The following is a 20,458-nucleotide window of genomic DNA, read 5'->3' on the forward strand; positions in this document are numbered from 1 at the left end:
ACTGAGAATGCTCACATTATGGACATCTGCACATTATAGGGATTTGGTCTACGGACTCTTGTCCTTTTGCGACCAATCTCAGGAGACTCCAATGCGCTATAGTGCGGAGAAGGTTGAGATATCTTAGCCAATTACAGCCAGAGGAAGGGCATATACGCTCAATTCAACCCAGCTCTATCCTGAGTTTAGTAAAGGAACTGGGAGTGATGAGAAAAATTTCACTGTTGAAGACGTTTTTAATAAACAAAACGACAAAATCTATGCTCCAACTTCTAAAGACGTCCAAAGACTATCCAGCCTCCCTAATGGTTTAGTGGGGAGTGTCTTGTTAAGGTGTTTTATCTCTGCATTTCTAAGAAAAAGGGATTAAGACCGGGTCAAAAGGGTGCGAAGAGGATGTCTTAGAAGGCATGGTGAAGCAGTTGAGCAGTACTCTCTTCAATGGCGAGCTTTGGATCTTCAAACAACTTTCTGCTCCAGCCCATAAGACAAAAACCACTCAGCAGTGGATAAAAACAAGAGAGTCTCAAACAATATATTGGTTCGAACAGCGACGTCAATATCCATGGAAACCGTGCGTACTGCAATACTGAATGGCCCAATCGTTTGAAGGCTTGTGTAAAAGCCTTCTTCAAGTTCAACCATTTGCATAGTAAGTTCCAAAAATTCTAACGCGTTGTTCTATCGTGTAAAATTGTGCATCTGTCTACTTGACAAATGTCAATGATGATATAACAAAAAGATACCGTCGAGGAATTATTCACTACTGATATTCAAGCGTCCATTTCTCAAGACCGTTTATAAAAGCCAAGCGTACTGCTCTTCACCACATATTACTCAAACTGTTATGCAATTACGTTGCTTTTCAAAGCTGCCCGCCTAAATGTATGCATGCAAAAATTTTATGTATCTATAGAATTTTGCTTGACACGAAATGGAGCGACTGTGAATAAGTTGCCTGCCACAAAATGGTTCCAGTGGTGAATAGTTCATAATCCAACTAGCGCTTCCACGCCGTTTTTTTGGTTTCATACGGTATTTTGGTCGAATTTTTTCCTCAAAATGGTTCGATTCGATCGTAAGGATACGCTTTTTTTAACTAGCCTATATACAGTGGCTCACAGCTTATTTCGTGTGGCTGTATGTTAAACTAAAGAATTGTAAAATTATTTTTATTTGATTTACTTTAAAAAAAATTTAAATGCACAATCAAAGATAAATTATTTCTAATTACAAACATGTATAAATGCATTCAAATTTTTTCTGCTTTAGTAGAATATTTACAACAAAAACAGAATACTAGGTAAATTGACGTCACAGCTTATTTCGTGTGTTCACTTTTACCGTTATCGGTGCCAGTAAACCGGTTAGCAATTATAGAAATTTGTTTTGCATAGTATATTAGATTATATCCTTATTTAGTTTACACATTGAAAGTAGTCGGTTGTCCAGCTTAATTTAAAAATACCGTGATGGGTCGTCGTACGTCGATTGAAAGGCGCGAATTAGTGATTACGCATTACAAAAATGGAAAGTCGCAGAAAAAAATTGCTGAAATTGTAAGTTTAAGTACTTCCACAGTACAGTACATTATTCAACGCTTTTCTCGTGAAAAAAGAGTGGTTGACAAAGGCCGCCAAGCTCCAAACAAAATTTTTACAGAAGCTGATGAAAGGTGGATATTAAGAAAAATTAAAAAAGACCCACGAATTAGTGCGCCAGCTTTGACAAAAGAGGTTGAAAAAGTACTTGATAAGTCATGTAATCCTGAAACAATAAGAAGAATTCTGCGTAAAGCTGATTTCCATGGTCGTACAGCTCGAAACAAACCGTTTGTTAATGAGCATAACAGAAGATTAAGGGTGGAGTTTGCCGAAAACCATGTTAATAAAGACCAAACATTTTGGAATGACGTTATTTTCGCCGACGAAAGCAAATTCAACCTCTTTGGTTCCGATGGAAAGTCTTTCGTTTGGCGTAAGCCCAACGCGGAGCTGGACCCGAAGAATCTGCGTGGTACAGTAAAACACGGTGGGAGCCATGTAATGGTTTGGGGCTGCATGTCAACAGCTGGTGTCGGAAACTTGGTTTTTATCGACGAAATTATGGATTTATTTATTTATTTGAATTTATTAAAAAATAATTTACTACAAAGTGCTGAAAAATTAAGCATTCGGGACAGGTTCAGGTTCTATCAGGACAATGATCCGAAGCATAAGTCGGAATTAGTGCAACGGTGGCTTATATGGAATTGCCCTCATGTGGTAAAAACGCCAGCACAATCACCTGATCTCAATGTAATTGAGAATTTATGGAATATTCTGGATCAAAAAATTATAAAACATAACATAAGCAACAAACAAGATCTAAAAACAGCATTGCAAGTGGAGTGGGAGAAAATATCTCCTGAATACACTGGAAAACTTGTTAGCTCCATGCAATCCCGGTTAAAAGCTGTATTAAAACAAAAAGGCTACCCTACAAAATATTAGATTAGTAAAAACATAATAAATTAAAAAAAAAATCATGTTTTTTCTAGTTTGGTTAAGCACACGAAATAAGGTGTGACGTGGATTTTCTTATAATTTTGATTTTGCTGTAAATATATTATTTAAGAAGAAATAATTTAAGTTTATTTATGTATGTTTGTAACAAGAAATAATTTATCTTTGAATGTACGTTAACGTTTTTTTCTAAATAAAGTTTATACAAAAATATTAAACTTTTTTATTTTGATAAACGGGCACACGAAATAAGCTGTGAGCCACTGTATATGACCTAACGCACAAGACCCAAGACTAAAGCCCACTAAAATCAACTATTTGAACCCATTTATTTACCCTTGCCAAAATTAATTTAAAGACTCAGTTTTTACTAAAACTTTTTATTTGTACCACAATCAATGTGGTATTGTAGACGTGGATAATACAATCAACAGCTTTTTTAAGCACTGGCCGAAGTGGTGGCAGCACCAGCAGCGGCGGCAGCCTCCTCCTTGAGACGGTCCTTCTTGAGTGGGCCCATGAATGCCAACTTGTCGGCTGGGGTCTGGAAACGACCATGACCCATCTTTGACGATGTGTCGATGAACTTGAGTTTGATTTGTTCCAAAGCAGAACGCTTAGTATGCTTCAATAGCGACTTGCGCAATGTAAGCACGCGCTTCTTGGAGCCAATGCAGCAACCCTTCAACATGACGAAATCATTGGTGACTTCACCATAATGGGGGAAACCACCCATTGGGGTGATGCTCTTATCGGTTAAATCGTACTCAGTGGAGGCGTTGTTCTTGATAACCTGCAAAAATTTAAACAAATAAGAAATAAGAATACGTTACGAAATGTTCTCAGCTATTTCTTCAGTGTTAAAAATCAGTCCTATCATTTGATTATCATTTTGGTATCAATAAAAGTTATGTTTGATGTCGGAACTTTATGAGTTTATCATCAATGCAGTTGAAAGTTGAGTGAGTATTTTTGTTTTCTTAGCTCACCTTTCCATCCTTGGTGTGGATACCGGCACCGATGCGGTAGATTTTCTTGTTGATCTCGGTACGGTGGTGGTAGCCCTTCTGACCGGCACGTGCAACGGTGAAGGACACACGAGATGGATGCCAAGCTCCAATACAGGCAACCTTACGAAGACCTTTGTGCGTCTTGCGTGGTAATTTCTTTGTGTGCCAACGAGCAGTGACACCCTTGAAACCTTTACCCTTGGTAACACCAACACAATCAATCATCTCATCCTGTCCAAAGACATTGCTGACCTGTACGGGTTTTTCCAAGTTTTCACGCACCCATTTAACTTTATCTTCAATGGAGCCACCGTTCAATTGGATTTCCATGATGTGTGCCTTCTTTTGGCGTTGCTTAATTAAGCGAATCTAAAATCAAATTTTAATATGTGTTTAAGTTAACTGATATAACCAAATCAAATCAAATTTTATATTAAGATTGGTACTGTTCGTGATATGGTTTAACTGTGCGGTTACGGCCTAAGTGGCTATGCGCAGTTATTGGAATATATCAAGAATCGCCACCCGAAGGGCAATTTGCTCTGCGACGTTGCGGTTATATAACTGTGCATTGAACATCACAGCAAGACCGCCTTTTAGGAACACTACATCAAACGCACTCATTCATCCGAAGATTGCAGAGGTCATTCGACGCCATGATCCAAGGACGTCGCGTTTAATACATAAAAGTTTATATAAAAATTTATTGTAGATTTAATAATTACCTGCGAGTGTGCAATAACACGGATGACTTTGCAGTAACGGAGCATTTTGCGGAAGTCATTTTCAATACTCTTCTTGCCCAAGTCAACTTCCCATTTCTTGCTGGCCTTGGTGAAAGCCTTCTTCTTGGATTTGTACCTGAATCGAAGCAGATTGCAATCGTCAAACTCAGTTTTCAATGGACGCGCAATAGCACAGTGCAATAACCACGAATTATATGTAGCCAATTGAAGTTTACTCTCAGCTCCATTGGGTGGGTGGTCGTACACTCAACTTCTTTGCTAATGTGAAAATTTGCAAAAAGAACAGAAGGAAGTCGACCTCATCGCAATTGAAAGCGAGCGGAGATCAGAGTCTTCCATGCCGTGGTCACGAATGAGTTCTACACATATCAGAATACCAAAACCATTACGAATTTTGGTAAACAATATGGCGCTCACACGACTATTACATATTTTAAAAGCCCTCTCAGCATGCTGATCGAAGAGCTTTGATTTTTATATTTTATTTAGTAAAATTTTCAAATCGAGTAAACAACATGGGAGAAAACTTATCATTCAAGCATTTGATACACGATTGATTTATTTAAAATAGTCAGAAGGAAGGCAAGCAGGGATGGTAAATATTAGTATCTTCAAAGAAGTCAGTTACCATCTATCATCATTTAAATTAAACAAAGCAACACGTGTTCATACATAAATTTTCTACCCATTATAAAAAAAAAATACATTATTTTAAAATTTCACATACCAGTTCTTGTAGAAGCGACGACGGCACTCTTCTGACAAATGCTGAGCCCATACATTTACAAGAGCCCGAAGACCATAGGGAGTTTCAATGTAACCTACAGCACCAACAACAATCATTGGTGGAGTTTCCAAAACGGTTACGGCTTCAACAACCTCCTTCTTATTGATCTCTGTAAATATGAAAATACCAAAATTTAGACCACGTGTTGAAATACTATCAATTTTTATGTTAATAAATTTAATCAGTCCGCCCTAGTTATATTATAATCATGGATATCATTTGTTTTCTAACCATAAATTTTTAACTGTTTCTCATCACAAGAAATAAATATTTATAATTCATGTAATAAAAAAATCAAAAACTTACTGGATCCAGGACGATCGGCTTCTCGTACAATGTGAGTCATACCAGCTTTGTAGCCAATGAAGCAGGTTAAATGTACTGGCTTGCTTGGGTCATCCTTGGGGAAGGCCTTAACTTTACCGCGGTGACGGCAAGACCTCTTCTTGGGGTAAAATGCCATAGAGCCATGGCGTGGCGCGGAGAATTTACGATGAGACTAGAAAAGAAAAAAAGTCATATATATTTAAGAATTTACACACAAGATTGTATAGCAAGATTACCGGTATTAATGACAAATTAAATTGAAATAAAATCAATGTAACCACGTGTGCAAAATAATTCGAGGTTAGAAAACCATCATAGTTAATAATTCACTTATATCACTACTGCACATTATAAACGAATACACTTATAAATTTTAAGTTGGTCACAAAAACTTCAAATTATTTAACTTCACATGTATTTTCTTACCATTTTTCAGAAAGTTTTCAGACTGCTCTGTTCTCATCAAGCGACGATGAAGGAAAGAAAGTTAGCAAACGGGAACTCATAGAAGTAAGCTGCGGTTTATCAAAACTCATAAGCGAACAAGTTTTTAACGAGGGCGACATCTTTCTTCTGAATGTTTAAACAAGTTTTGGATGTGAAGCGAATCAGAAGGATATATGTATAATGTTTTATCACGGCAAGATTTTGCTTCCAAGTTTTTATTTATTTATTTGGTTTGTGGAAAATATATATCGGGTGTTTTTTAAGATCATAAGAACTTGAAATGATAATACAAAATATAAATAGTGTTGGAATGAATTTTTAATATTCAGGTAAATAATTCCATGGCATTTATTTTTTTAATATAATATCTGGCATATGCCCACCACGGCTACCAGTTACATAGCTCGTTCGATCAGTCAAATAAATTGTTGAAATCTCGTCGATATTGAGCTGATTAATTTTTGGAAACAAAAATTTAGTTAGCATCGCGTGATAGCGCTCGCCATTGACGTAACAGCAGCTCCCTGGTTATTTCGAAAGAAATAAGGGCATCATGCCACCAGCGTGTAAGCCACATGTAAAATAAATTTCGCGAACAGATTTATTTTTTTTAAAGCAAATTTCAACAATTTAAGGTTTAAACGATTTATACTGACTTGCAGGACTGAATAGAAATGCTATTCTCAGCTGTCAAACCATAGTTATCGAATTGGTGACGCCCGCAGTTGTTAAAAAAATACATTAATGATGCCCACACTCACCAATGTAAACGTACGCCAGTATAAGCTGACACGATGAAACTAGTGAGAGCCCCATGTAAATGAACCGTTCCGTTCTGTACTATCGTAAATCGGTGCTTCATCGTGTCAGCTGATACGGGCGCACGGGCGCACGTTTACGAGGACTTCAAGTCCTTGGCAGTATCTCGGCTTTATAGTAATAGAAACATGTCCCGGAATTATTTCTGCATTTCCCTGCTTTCTATCTTTTGATAAATGTTCAAGATCATATTTTAGTCGCCCTTATGGCATACTTAAATCTTAGTCCCAAGAGTTGGACTACTTTTGCTTCATTACATTATATTTCTTCATTCCTTCCACAGATTTGGTATATCAGAGGACCACCATAGAGGTTTCGGTTTCCCCTTTTTCGGCCTTGGGGGCAAGCTGCTTTCGCCACGCACTGAAACGCTAAAATCATCTCATCTACTACTGAGTCGAGCTGGAGCTCTGAGTTCGTTTGGTAGGTCGAGCCAGATAGATTGCTAGCTCACGTTGTCTCGAACCTATACCAATTTATGTCTCGGCGGGGTGGAACCGGTTTGCCCTGCTTAGTTGGTATTGATATACTGTACACCAGGTACATATTACCTGAGAAGGACCTATCTGCAGTCACTCTCCATCCTTTCAAGATTTGTGCCCCCGATCGTTCGTACACGCAATATCTAGAATCTATCTCCGCTCGGCCCTTTAATACGTGGTATTTCGTTTTCATTATATTAGTTTGTTTAGTTTAACCCTTTCGCGATATTGTTGCCATATGGCAACAGTAAACTTTAAAAGGCCGTCAACACTCTCTTGTAAAAAATATCAACTTTTTTGTTACATATTTTCAAAAATTGAAGTTTAATGGTTAAACATAAATAAAATAAATAATAACCGCCCATTATATATCGGTAATACAACATTTTTAAAGAAAGCCTTCTGGCATATAGCACTTCACTCTGAAATTTGTACAGGGTGGCTGATGAAAGCCGCTACCAAAAAAAAATTGAATAACTTTTTTTCTTTTTAAGTTATCTGTTCCATTTTTGTTTTAATTTGCAGATTGATCTTTAAAATTTATTAAAATGGATAACTGGGACACGCAAACAAGAATTTGGATAGTCCGCCGCTATCACGCACTGGAGTCCGTAGTTTTGGTACAGAGAGAGTACAGGCGGATGTTTGGCGGCGATCCCCCGAGCAGATGGACCATAATGAGACTGGTGAATAATTTTGCTGAGCAAGGAACAGTCGCAAGAAGGCCTTATCATCGAAACCCACCAGTTCGGACGGAGGAAACGATCGCTGCTGTAGCTGCAGCTATACAAAGCAATCCAAGGGTTTCAACAAGAAGCTTATCTGCTCAACTTGGTGTCAGCCGACAGTCTTTGCAAACAATAATGCACAAAGATTTAGACTTATTTCCCTACAAAATTCAAATGGTTAACAAACTGAATGCAGCAGACTTGCCGATTCGCTTGGAATTTTGCCAGAAGATCCTGCAAATGGTGGAAGAAGACCAAAACATGTTAAACTGCCTTTTCATGTCTGATGAGGCCCATTTCGATTTAAACGGCAATGTGAACAAACAAAATTGTCGAATATGGAGTACTTCTAACCCACAGATACTCCACGAGACGGAATTGCATCCTCTTCGCGTGACAGTGTGGTGTGCGGTTTCTTCACGCTGTATTGTCGGGCCTTATTTTTTTGAAGAAAATGGTCACACCGTTACGGTTACTGGAGACCGTTATTTGAAAATGCTGAAAGAATTTTTCTATCCAGAACTACGCCGAAAGAGAATTCTTTTCAACTCTGTGTGGTTTCAACAAGATGGGGCAACGTCTCACATAGCCCAGACTGTTATGACAGAGTTGCGACGAAAATTTCCCAATAAACTGATTTCAAGAAACTCCGAATTTCGTTAGCCCCCCAGGTCGCCTGACCTTACTGCACCTGACTTTTTCTTGTGGGGTTTATGTAAAGAAGAAGTTTATAAAACAAAGCCAACAAATTTGGATGAACTAAAACAATCCATTCGGGCAACAATTGCGGCTATTCCTGTCGCAACTCTCAAAGCAGCAATGAACAACTTTTTACTAAGATGCCGCACTTGTGTCAACGAGCATGGGGGGCATTTAAATTCAATTATTTTTAAAACTAGTTAAGCTACATTAAATAAAATTTAATGACCTTCAACTTGAAAAAAAAAATAAATTCCATACACTAAAAAAAAAAAGTTATTTGAGTTTCTTAATGTAGCAAAATTCATCAGCCACCCTGTATTTTGCCTTTTTAGATTTTTGAGGCATTTTGGGCAAATGTTTTCAACAATTTTTGAATAAAGTATATATAAAAATGTTCAATCTGTCATTTGGCATCTAAATATTTTTTCGCTCGCAGCTTTAAAAGCTGTGCTAATTTTTAAAACTAAGCTTGTTGCCATATGACAACAAATTTCTCGTAAGGTGTTAACTTGCATTAGATTGCAGAAGAAGTTTATTTGCGATTGAAAACAATACAAAACATTTGTTGCCATATGGCAACATTAAAAAAAAGCACATAACAAAAAAAAAAATGATTTGTATTGTTATTGGTCCTAAAATAAATACTCAGACAAAACTTTGGATTTTTTGGATAGCGCAATAAAAAGATGTAGCGAAAGGGTTAAATGTTACAAATCACAATATTACCTAGCCGGAAAGATTTTCGGAAGGCGCCATCTATTGATACATTCAAAAAGTTTAGAAATAGTCACAAGTATACAATTTGCTTTCAGAACAGACGTTGCGAATACAACACTGTGATGTAATTTCAACAGCTGATATCCTCAGATAAATGACATAACCACAACAAATATTTTAGTCCCAGATTTGAAGTATTATTTAGGACTAGACTACAGATTTATTAAGTTACAATGTCCGGCAACAAATACAATGAATTAATTAAGTTGGGTACCCAATATGCACGTCGGATGAACTTTCTTTCCAATCGTATTTTCGGCGAAGTGGCGCGTACCACCAATGATAAGTCCATGAAAGTAGTTCGTATGTTCGCTGAAGAGCCAGTGCATAAGCGGGATTCTTTGAAGAATTGGTATCCAAGGCATGTGGAAACACATATTCTGATGAAAAATCTACGCGCCTATGGTTTATTCCGTGATGAGCATGAAGACTTTAAGGAGGAAATGAAACGAATGCGAAGGTTGCGTGGCAAGGCGCCACCAAAGAAGGGAGAAGGCAAACGTGCATCCAAAAAATAGCGTGTTTATCTTTGTAAATAAAAATGTTTATTTTAGTTATTTGTGAAATATTTATCGTTTTATTAAGAGTTTAGCTTCACCAATGAAGACAATCTGTTCGGCTTGGCGACACTCGTATTCTACGAGCGAAATTTTTCGCTCTTTAACTAAACGAACTGAAATGAAAGTATCTACGTCCACAAGACATGCATTCGGAAAGCTGAATTTTTGACTTAATACAATGGTTCCCGCTCCGGGCATCTGAGTGCCAATAATGCCAGCCACAATTGCATTGAGAAAAGCTCCATGTACTTTACGCTCGGATATTGGAGTGTCTACACTATGTATGGGATTGCTATCGGCTGTCAATGATGAAAACTGGTCTAATTCGAATTGGGTGAAGCGTTTAACTAATTTGATCTCTTTATACTTCGTTGTTATTTGACTGTTGAGGCGCTTTAAAACCTGAAAGTACATTTTTGAAATCTTCCTTTTCTTCAACACGTGACCCAAAATCCTCGCAGAATAACGTGGCAAGGTTCTTAACACGCGGATCAGGGCTTACGTTTTTCAACTTCGTAATTGTTTTCCACACGGGCGGGGTGACAATTAAACTTTTTTCTTTTTGCGTGCAAATGTCTGCAGTGAGTAGCTGGTAGAAAAGAGAAATGCAATTGAGATATATGTCGGTGGATTCTGAAGTCTGCATTAATAAGTTGATTGGGGCGAAAACTTCAGATTTAGTAATAAACTTAAACGATGCAGCATCTGAAAACCCAAATAGTTCATAGAAACTCGTCGATTGACCAAATTAAATACTTATATAAATTACCTAAGCACATATTGCAAAAACCAGCAAGTGCGTGTAGTTGGAACCGCTCATTTGGACTCTTAATGCAATCTTCAAATACATCTAAAGCGCCAGCTTCCCATAGGTATTCCCAATTGATTGGATCATAAGCAAAATTAGCTAAATTTGCTGTTACTTGCTCCTTTGCCTCTGTAGGAATTAAAAATTTAATTGCTCTTACTTTGTTTATTCTTATAGCTTTGATTGATGGTTTTTTTTACCAACGTTGGTAGTGGTGTGGTACTCTTCCACCAGGTGTTCGATATAATCTGGACGTGGAATTCCGCCTTCGGGTGTTCGTCTTTTTAAATGTGAGTGACTAGAAAACATTTTAGTTAGTGAAATGAAATAAATTATCTCTTTTACCTTTTGCACTACTCGGCGAATTCATTGTTTACAAACATCAAGTAAATAGGAAGACTTGCATATCGATGAGGGAGTTATATATCGACACTGTATCGATACATTTTAACAGCAAAAACATTAATAGTTTTTTATGACGATCAACAAAAAACACGCATTTATAGGAACAAATAAACTATATTTACCAATAATAATAAGGTCTAGATTTAAATATTTGAATATCATATAATTTTACTGTATATAACACAGATAGGCTAGCGAAAATTGCTGTTTAGCCGGCTCTGGCGCTATATCACGCCGTTACAAACAGGTAGAGCCGATCATATGTTCATGACAGGAAATGACAACAGATTGCTGCAACAACAACAACAACAGTCAACGATTTTGCTCAGTTGTCAAGGCAAAAGGCTTTTCATAAAAATAAGGGTGAAGGGGAAAATTTTAGTTTTTGTATTGAGGGAAGCAATTAAAAGTTGCAGTAAAAACGCAATTAAATGGAAAAATAAACTAACGCTGTCAACAAGTACTTGTACATTAGAGCAGCATACTCGAGACTTCAACACTTAACCCAGTTGTAGAACTTTTTGTGAAAAATACGTATAAACCTTTTCAGGTTGTACAGCAGAACAGAATGTTTCGGAGTCGAAGTTGGTTTGGAGGGAATTGGAACCGCCCAAAGAATCGCCTTTCACTGGAACACCTTAAGTACCTGTACAGTATACTAGAAAAAAATACCACAGTTTCGGAGAGTAATCGCGGTCTCTTGGTGGAGTCTCTGCGTTGCATTGCAGAAATACTGATTTGGGGAGATCAGCATGACTCTTCTGTGTTTGAGTGCGTAACGAAAGCAATTTATAGTATATATTTACAATACGTTGTCTAGCGCTGATTAACTATACGATTATATTTTATTTGCAGTTTCTTTCTTGAGAAAAATATGCTGTCCTACTTTTTACACATAATGCGTCAAAAAAGTGGAGGCTCGAGCTTTGTGTGTGTGCAACTATTGCAAACCTTAAATATTTTGTTTGAAAACATACGTAATGAGACATCGTTGTGTAAGTAAATACAGCTGGGCAAATTTATGATTTATAGTGTAATAAGAAATAATTGTGTTGATTTTTTTTGTATTTGCATTTGTAGATTATCTCTTGAGCAATAATCATGTCAACTCAATAATTGTGCATAAATTTGATTTCTCCGACGAGGATGTAATGGGCTATTACATTTTATTTCTAAAAACGCTGAGCCTTAAACTCAATACACATACCATACATTTCTTTTACAATGAAGTATGAATGCAATTTGAATTTAATTGAATTACTTATAGAATATATTTATACATAAAAATGTAATTATTCAACGATTTCAGCATACGAATGACTTTCCACTTTACACAGAGGCTATTAAATTTTTCAACCATCCCGAATCTATGGTGCGGATAGCGGTACGCACCATCTCATTGAATGTATATAAAGTTCAGAATGCCAGCATGTTGCGGTTTATCAGAGACAAGTATGTAGTCGAAATCATTTTTTGGTTTGGTAAATTTAATTTAATCATTTCATAAATGTTTGTGTTTCCATAGAACTGCTGCGCCTTATTTCAGTAACCTGGTATGGTTTATAGGCAAGCATATTTTGGAGTTGGACACTTGTGTGCGCACTGACATTGAGTGAGACACTACAATTTATCTTTATAAAAAATATGCTTATTTGTACACTTCTCGCAGCCACCAATCGAATCAGAAGCTTTCCAATTTAGTAGCTGAACATCTCGATCATCTGCATTACCTTAATGATATATTACTACTCGAAATAGACGATTTAAATGCCGTACTTACGGAACATTTGCTGCACAAGCTCTTTGTGCCGCTATATATCTTCTCACTTACACCTGCGCCACCGCCTACCTCACTCGCCGTGGTTACACAAAATTTAGCTGCGGTCTTAAATCGACCGGTCGATATCGACATACAAGATATCAACAATCCACGTGTCTCATCCATTGTCGCCTTGTATCTGTTGTCGTTGGTATTCCTGGTGATCACGCATGCACCGCTTGTGCATGCTTTGGCTTGGGTGATACTCAATGGCGACCACGGCGTTTTTAAAGAGGGCGCTGCTGAAATATTAAATGCTTATGTAGAGCATCGTTTAGCTGTTGTGCCTGGCTTTGGTGAGCCACGTGAAAGTCTGGAACAAGCACTAGAGACTGTGGGTGCGAACTCGACGAGTTATAGCTATGACGGTGATAATTCAAATACGGTTGAGGCCACCGCTGGTACAAGTGGTGCTGCGTTGGCTTTGGCGACAAATGCAGAGGAACATTTAGTTATGACAACAACAACAACAACAACAACAACGAAAATAGCAACGGCAGGCGCAGATAGTGATGCCGAACTGTCAGCACGTAAAATTTCTGTAGGCAGTGCAAGTGCCGCGGCGCAAGTTGTGCTGAATAATGTTAAATTGGGTAACATTACTGACGAAGAGAAAGAAGAGCTACAGAAGCTCGTGCAGCCCACGCAAGCATATAGTGAATTGAGCCGGCCATTTTTAGAAATGGTGCTATCAGCGTTGGATTGCACAGAGAATGATTATCTGGCGCTTTTGGCGTTGTGTCTCATTTACGCCATGGCCTACAACAGAGGTAAGTGCAGGGAAAACAAAATTCATTTCATACACACTGAAATGTGGGCATAACTAAAATTATATGGCCATATTTGTGTATTTTTAAGTGATAGCTCACATCCGCCTATTCATCTTATAACAAACGCTATATCAATTTACTAACGCACCATATTGTTCTTCATTATTTTCTACTTTTTCATTTGTAATGCTATCCATTAAAAAAACGAATGGTGATGTGTTTCTCACTACTTTATGCTTCATAAACCGACACTGTAGATGGTATGTAAAACTCTCAGTTCGATTTTATGTAAATATTTTCATCTGTATAACTCGTCTATCATGTATCAATTACTTTAATACATTTCGCACTAAACTGACGTACTTTTAACTCGAATGTACTTTTTTTCATCATACAGGTGTGAAAAACGAGTGGTTCGAACAAGTGCTCTCCAAATCTGCCAAGGGTTCCTATAGTTATAAAACGGAACTAATAGAACGCCTGCTGCACATAATTTCACTCTCCAATCAGCCTTGTAAATAAATTCGAGTTATTAAATACTCTATATTCTTAACGCTAAATTTCTCTTTATGCTTTTCGCAGCCTGCCGCATACGTCTCATAACAATTGAAATCGCATTGCAACTGCTTGTGACTTTCAGCAAGCCGTATACCGATGAGGCCTGCATCACAGAAGTGCAACAAGACGCATTGTTTTCAGCGCGTAATCAGTCTATGGTAGTACTGCGTAATTTTTATAAATCTGAAGACATCTTTCTTGATCTTTTTGAGGATGAGTTTAATGAAATGCGTAAAACAAATTTGAATGTAGAATTCTTGTGTATGGATTCAACGATACTCTTACCACCAACTGGCACTCCACTGACGGGCATCAATTTCACACGCCGTCTACCATGCGGGGAAGTAGAAAAAGCGCGTCGCGCTATACGTGTTTTCTTTCTGCTACGCCGTACATGCCAACAGTTTTTAAATGAGAAAGAAACATTGCTGCCCTTGACAAACACTATGCATTTAGTGCAGGTTGACAACGTACTGGACTTAAGTAAGTGCGTTTGTTTAATTTATGCACCAGGTAGCATGGACATTTCGATGCGGCTCTTACACTTAGCACAATTTTTTTTTATTGATATCTTGATTGTTGCATTTCTTTGCTTTAGATAACAGCGACTTGATTGCCTGCACTGTTATCACCAAGGACAGCACCAAGCAGCGACGATTTCTTGTCATAGATTCGCTGCAACTAATACTCGTAGAGCCAGATGCCAAATTGCTTGGCTGGGGTGTGGCAAAATTTGTGGGCTTCCTGCAGGATGTTGAGGTGGTGGGCGACAAGGATGATTCGCGCTGCCTGCACATCACTGTACATCGTGGCGGCGCGACGCATAATCGTACGCCGCTGCTATCAGCGAAATTCCTATTCGACGATCACATACGCTGCATGGCTGCGAAGCAAAGGTTAACGAAGGTATGGTTGATATTTCGAATATAAATAGCGCAAGTTTAAACCTTCTCAAATCTTGCAGGGCCGCAGCAAGGCACGTCAGAAGAAAATGTACCAAATTGCGCAACTCATCGAAATACCAGGCCAAGTAATCGACTCGCCCGTCTATGCCGTGGCTGGCCTTCGTGCTGGTAGCGTCGCTAGCAGCAGTTCTCGTTCTTCACGCGAACACCGTCCCATATTGTCCACAGCGAATCGAGTACCCGGCTTTGCTGCAGCTTTAAAACGTGAATCAAACAATAGCGGCGGCGTGTGTCGCATACAAATGGCGCAGAATCGTTCCATTGAAGGGTAAGTTAGTGGATTTTAAGCTTTTAATGCACTAATAGAATGCAATTTTTTGTTTAGTATACGTAATGAAAATGTCGGTCGTCCGCGTCGACGCAACTCCAATTCCAGCTCACAATCGTCAACATCGCAAACACGTGAATCAAATGGATCGGCAGCACGCGAACATTCGCCTAGCAGTTCGTCACAGTCGCGTGAGAATTCACAGAATCGGGCCTCAACACGTTCGCGTGATAGTAGTCCGCGCGTACCCAGACCACGGTAAGCATACATGGCATTTGCGAGTGAGTCAAAAAGGAATTTCAAATACCACTTTGTGTTATAGTTCTGAAGAAATTCCACTTGAGGACTTTCAACATTCGCGTAACAACAGTCCACATTCACGTGCAAACTCCTCACACGTTAATACGCCAACACGTGCACACACACCGTCACGCGCATTAAATTATGAGCAGATCGCTATTTCGGTGCATAATGGTATACCGCGCGAGACGCATTCCCCGGCGCCGCTGCACGCGTCACAGCTAAATGGTGTTGCTATTGCGAAGGAAGTTGTAGTACCCGTTGCCAACTCTGAGGAGACATCGTTCATTGGCAGTGAGGAAGGAGCGTCGAGTGATCAAAGACGGCGGGGCATTATCGAAACAGTATAAGGCATATGATTTGCTATAAATATCTATTACGTTAATATGGAAGATGCTACACTTTTTCATGGTTTTCGTTTTCGGTAAATATCTACATATATATATATTAACACAAAGTAAAAGCAATAGAAATGGGTTTTGTAAAATGTTTATTGTAGTAATTATTAAATTTTAATACTTGGAAGTGGGCCTTTTGCTTAATTTGGATTTTTTTAGAATTAAAGGTTCAAATTGTTAGATTCAAATTGTGACAAATAGTAACTGTATTCAATGATGTATTTTAATAAATTATAGTCCTTGACCCTTGACTTGTTTAGACTTATAAGCTGAGTTTTATCACGAAAGATCTACTAATGCCAATTGTGAATAAAATTTAATAAAAAATCTAAAGTTATATACTGCGTATACAATTAACTCAATAAAGATATATAAAACACTTCAAAATGACGTGCAAACATAAAACATACTTGGTATTGCCATAAATTCTGTGACAAATTTTACAATGCATACGGCGAGAACGAATTCGCAGAAAAAAGTTTCTTTATTTTTGTTTTATACACATGAACGCCTTCCGTCGCTCAATTGGTCATTTTTTGGCAACGCGTTTGACTCGACAGATGCAAGCAGCTTCTTCGGTGGCACGCGGTGAACGGCAATGAAAATATTCTTTTCACCGATGATAAAATTTTCACTGTCGAAGAAGATTTTAATAAGCAAAACGACAAAAGCTATGTTAAAATTTCTAAAGACGAAAAAAAGTTGATCCAAAGGTTCAGCGTGGCCACCTTTGGTGGGGAATGTTTTGTAAAGGCGTTACATCTCTTCATTTCTGCGAAAAATGAGAGACCGGAGCAAAAGTGTACCGGGAGGATGTCTTAGAAAGTGTGATAAAGCAATTGAGCAGTACTTTCTTCAGTGGAGAGCATTGGGTCTTCCAGCAAGCTTCCGCTGCAGCCCATAAGACAAAATCCACCCAGAAGTGGCTAAAAAACAATATTCCTGGGTTCATAGCCGCAGAAGATTCGCCATCTGCAACTCCAGATCCGAATCCATTACAAAACAATTTGTGGTCAGAATTGGAGAACATGACCTATCGAAGACCTCACAGAAATTTGGAGAGTCTCCAACAATCTGATTCGAACAGCGATGTCAATATCCATGGAAGCCGTGTGTGCTGCAATAACTGAATGGATTGTGTAAAAGCAAATGTTGACTATTTCGAGTTAAAATTAAAGTTTTGTTTTTATAAATTATATATAAATTTAAATAAAACTAACTTCATTCAAAAAAATATTATAACTTCATATCTACTTAATTTGTAACAGAACTTATGGCAGGGCTAAGAATGATCAACAGTGAATTGCAGATTCGATGCTGAGAGTGTGTGCTACCTCCAACCAGCGAGATGAGAGGACATTAGTTTTTGACTCGAAAGTTTGCAAATACCTGGAAAAATATTTTCTATCTTTAAGGTTGTAAGAGAGGAGAAAAGCAAAAGATTTCTCCACAGAGATTTTCAAGTTTCGAAGTTTTATAATTTTCGGGTTTCTGTGGCCATTTCTGTAAAATTATTTTAAATATATTTTACTTTATATTAAGGTGCAAAAATATATTATTTTCATGAATAATAACTCGATAAACTTTAAAGCAACCACTTAAGCGTGCACTTAAAAAATGGTTCTTATGACAGCCCGAACTACTGGAACAATCTGGATTTTTGTCCGACCAAAGTTATTTACTTAGCAGTTTCGTCGAAAAATTTATAGTGCATTTTTTATGCTGCTTTTTAAATGATTACTGTTACACTATGACCAATGTTTTGTTCTTAGCCAAATGTTTGAAAAACACTATGAATATGGGCTAGATGTTCACTGCCTGTTCATTGATTTCAAACAAGCCTTCGACAGTGTTAAAATAGATAGGATCCAGCACATATTGCTTATTCTTGGAATACCTGCCAAACTAATAAGGCTCGTTAGCGCAACGCTCACAAATACACAAGCAAAAGTGATAATTCAAGGGAAGTTCACAGAGTCATTCCCTATTGAAACAGGTGTAAAACAAGGTGATGCCTTATCAACAGTCATATTCAATTTGATGCTGCACTTTGTCGTAAGGGAAGTCAACAAAGGTGGTACCTTGATAACTAAAACAACCCAAATATGTGCTTATGCAGATGACATCGCTATTATCTCAAGAAATAGGAATGACTTAAAAGAAATTTTCTTAAAAATGAACAAAATTGTGAACGATATTGACCTTTTTGTAAACGAGGGCAAAACCAAATATCTGTTGAAATCGAGGCGGCCTGCACAGATGCCAAATTTCCATGAGCCTATACTTTTGAAGCAGTGCAGCATTTTAAGTACTTAGGAGTTATGTTCGCATGTAGCGGTGATTCAACTTCCGCCATCAGGGATGGCATCAACGTCGCCAACAAAGCGTATTACGCCACCTTAACTTGTTCAAGTCCCGACTTTTGTCTCAAGCTACAAAGTTCACTATGTACAATACTCTTATTCGACCAATCCTAACATATGGTCGTGAGGTATGGACTCTTAAGGTTGATGATTGTGCTCAGATTGCTCGCATGGAAAGAAAAATTTAAGAAAGATCTTTGGCCCAATAAGAATGGATGATGGTACCTATAGAATCCGATTGAACTCTGAACTGAACGATCTAACTCAGAACGATCTAACTCAGAACGAGACAGCTGTGCGTTTTGTTAAAGCGCAGCGCATAAGATGGCTAGGTCATGTGATCCGTATGCCTGTTGACTGTACCGTGAAGAAAGCCTTGACAGGAAAGCTAATGGACGTAAAGGCCAAAGGCAGACCAAGGAACCGTTGGATAGACGCAGTGGGGAACACGATCTTAAGAAGCTGGGAATACGTAACTACGAAGCAACAGCTCAAGATAGCTCGCTTTGGAGGAGCATTTTGAAGGAAGCTTTGACGCACCCCGCGTTGTAACGCTATGAAAGAAGAAGAAGTTACACTGGGCAACAAAATGGAAATCGAAGTTCCATTCCGAACTGCCACTACTTCTCTCTTATGTAGGCTCGATCTCCGAACCCCATCCACGAAAATCAATACACAAATTTTGTAGCGCTAACATATTTTCTCAAAACAATTTTTTTATTTAATATTTTGCCAGGCTATAAGAAGGCAGGTCCACGGCATGCGCATATATTAAGCTTAGTTGATTCTTCTTAATTGGCGCGATAACCGCTTACGCGATTTTGGCCGAGTTTAGCAAATCTCGCAGTCGTTTCTTTCTCATCCTAGCCGTGCCCGCTGGACACACCAAGTGAAGCCAAGTCCTTCTTCACCAGATCTTTCCAACGCAGAGGAGACCTTCCTCTTCCTCTGCTACCGCCATCTAGTAGCGCAGCGAATACTTTCAGAATCGGAGCGTTTGTATCCATTCGGACGACATGAGAGTGAGAGCTTTAAAAAGTTTTCTTTTTTTTCGTCGAGAGAGGACTTTACTACTCAGTTGCCTACTTAGTCCAAAGTAGCACTTGTCGGCATGATTATGGATACGTTTAGTGTTATTGATATTTGAATAAAAAAAAAACAGTTCATGCCTTTGTATAGAATTTAGGTGCTCAATGAGAGTCATAATACTATTTGTAAGAAGTGTATTTGTGTACTTGTGTACTTGGGTAGGCTTGCAAACTTTTGCAAATGGTATTTAACAACTTTAGACAAATTTTTGATGCTGTACCAACTAAATATCTCTAATATGGTGTGGTCGGGCTTCAATAATTGGGGCAGTGTTTCTATTTATGAGATAGCATGACATGCTAAGCGAACATGTAGGCAACATTGACCACATCATTCATTCTATCAACAAAATGTTGACCATCTGCTGCTCATCACAACGCGATTGATATATGTAGTATGTACAGGGTGGGCCAAATAAGACCTACTAATGTCACGCAGCAGGTCCATAGTTTGTCCAACAGTATGCGCAGTTGCTCCATCTTGTTGAAATTAGGATACTGCTCCGCCATTGGCCGCAAAAAGTTTTCAATCAATGTTCTGTAAGGAGCTCCTGAAATCGATTCCGGCGTTTCATCCTCATTTTCGAAGAAATATGGACCGATAACTCTAGTGACCATAACAACGCACCAAACATTACATTTAGATGCGTGCAACTGATGTTGGTGTGTTGCCCTTGGATTTTCAGAGCCTCACAATCTACAGTTTTGTTTGTTGACATAACCCTTTAAATGGAAATGCGCTTCATCCGATATTGACGCTGCGTTAAAACAATTGATCGTTGACAAGAATAGAAAAACTCGATAATTTTAACGCGTTGTGTTGTACT

The 20,458-nt window shown here is 38.2% G+C and overlaps 4 protein-coding genes and 1 non-coding gene across 7 annotated transcripts; 2 read left to right on the top strand and 3 right to left on the bottom strand.

The window, feature by feature from the left end:
- Positions 1-2,868: 2,868 nt before the first annotated feature.
- Positions 2,869-5,899, bottom strand: LOC128871517 (60S ribosomal protein L3). 2 transcript variants are annotated; one of them, XM_054113343.1, is made up of 6 exons: positions 5,801-5,899; positions 5,354-5,546; positions 4,988-5,156; positions 4,240-4,375; positions 3,494-3,883; positions 2,869-3,297 (listed from the first exon to the last, which is right to left on the bottom strand). In XM_054113343.1, the coding sequence occupies exons 1-6, from the start codon at positions 5,801-5,803 to the stop codon at positions 2,944-2,946; spliced, it is 1,245 nt and encodes a 414-aa protein (XP_053969318.1). In that variant the 5' UTR covers positions 5,804-5,899; the 3' UTR covers positions 2,869-2,943. The 2 variants fall into 2 exon arrangements, with proteins under 2 accessions (XP_053969318.1, XP_053969319.1); XM_054113344.1 differs by lacking the exons at positions 2,869-3,297; positions 3,494-3,883; positions 4,240-4,375 and adding an exon at positions 4,382-4,725.
- On the bottom strand, positions 5,225-5,305 carry LOC128856141 (small nucleolar RNA U43). Its single transcript, XR_008453807.1, has one exon. It is a non-coding gene; the product is annotated as a small nucleolar RNA U43 (small nucleolar RNA).
- Positions 5,900-9,377: 3,478 nt separating the features above from the next.
- Positions 9,378-9,895, top strand: LOC128871528 (28S ribosomal protein S33, mitochondrial). The gene has a single exon (XM_054113348.1). It carries the CDS (start codon positions 9,503-9,505, stop codon positions 9,845-9,847), a length of 345 nt encoding a protein of 114 aa, XP_053969323.1. The 5' UTR covers positions 9,378-9,502; the 3' UTR covers positions 9,848-9,895.
- Positions 9,833-11,034, bottom strand: LOC128871527 (uncharacterized). Its single transcript, XM_054113347.1, has 4 exons — positions 10,898-11,034; positions 10,659-10,826; positions 10,392-10,594; positions 9,833-10,291 (listed from the first exon to the last, which is right to left on the bottom strand). Exons 1-4 carry the CDS (start codon positions 11,004-11,006, stop codon positions 9,899-9,901), a joined length of 873 nt encoding a protein of 290 aa, XP_053969322.1. The 5' UTR covers positions 11,007-11,034; the 3' UTR covers positions 9,833-9,898.
- A 356-nt stretch (positions 11,035-11,390) lies between these two features.
- LOC128871526 (protein CLEC16A homolog) lies at positions 11,391-16,517 on the top strand. Of its 2 annotated transcripts, none has more exons than XM_054113346.1 (12): positions 11,391-11,873; positions 11,958-12,097; positions 12,183-12,331; positions 12,412-12,554; positions 12,628-12,714; positions 12,772-13,691; positions 14,089-14,205; positions 14,274-14,732; positions 14,848-15,155; positions 15,214-15,482; positions 15,591-15,740; positions 15,805-16,517. In XM_054113346.1, the coding sequence occupies exons 1-12, from the start codon at positions 11,671-11,673 to the stop codon at positions 16,130-16,132; spliced, it is 3,273 nt and encodes a 1,090-aa protein (XP_053969321.1). In that variant the 5' UTR covers positions 11,391-11,670; the 3' UTR covers positions 16,133-16,517. The 2 variants fall into 2 exon arrangements, with proteins under 2 accessions (XP_053969321.1, XP_053969320.1); XM_054113345.1 differs by having other exon boundaries at positions 11,392-11,873; positions 15,540-15,740.
- Positions 16,518-20,458: the final 3,941 nt, after the last annotated feature.

The sequence above is a fragment of the Anastrepha ludens genome, chromosome 2 (genome assembly GCF_028408465.1).
Source record: "Anastrepha ludens isolate Willacy chromosome 2, idAnaLude1.1, whole genome shotgun sequence".
NCBI lineage: Eukaryota > Metazoa > Arthropoda > Insecta > Diptera > Tephritidae > Anastrepha > Anastrepha ludens.

What these genes read in the sequence shown, in the direction of transcription:
- LOC128871517 (XM_054113343.1), bottom strand. An exon ending in GTGTTATTGCACACTCGCAG is followed by an intron (nt 3,884 to 4,239) that starts GTAATTATTAAA and finishes ATTTGATTTTAG; the next exon opens with ATTCGCTTAATTAAGCAACG. An exon ending in TCCACACCAAGGATGGAAAG is followed by an intron (nt 3,298 to 3,493) that starts GTGAGCTAAGAA and finishes AAATTTTTGCAG; the next exon opens with GTTATCAAGAACAACGCCTC.
- LOC128871528 (XM_054113348.1), top strand. Translation starts at nt 9,503, where the DNA reads ATGTCCGGCAACAAATACAATGAATTAATTAAGTTGGGTACCCAATAT.
- LOC128871527 (XM_054113347.1), bottom strand. Translation starts at nt 11,006, where the DNA reads ATGTTTTCTAGTCACTCACATTTAAAAAGACGAACACCCGAAGGCGGA. An exon ending in CCACACCACTACCAACGTTG is followed by an intron (nt 10,827 to 10,897) that starts GTAAAAAAAACC and finishes TAATTCCTACAG; the next exon opens with AGGCAAAGGAGCAAGTAACA. An exon ending in TTTTTGCAATATGTGCTTAG is followed by an intron (nt 10,595 to 10,658) that starts GTAATTTATATA and finishes TTGGGTTTTCAG; the next exon opens with ATGCTGCATCGTTTAAGTTT.
- LOC128871526 (XM_054113345.1), top strand. Translation starts at nt 11,671, where the DNA reads ATGTTTCGGAGTCGAAGTTGGTTTGGAGGGAATTGGAACCGCCCAAAG. An exon ending in TACATTTCTTTTACAATGAA is followed by an intron (nt 12,332 to 12,411) that starts GTATGAATGCAA and finishes CAACGATTTCAG; the next exon opens with CATACGAATGACTTTCCACT. An exon ending in TTGCGGTTTATCAGAGACAA is followed by an intron (nt 12,555 to 12,627) that starts GTATGTAGTCGA and finishes GTGTTTCCATAG; the next exon opens with AACTGCTGCGCCTTATTTCA.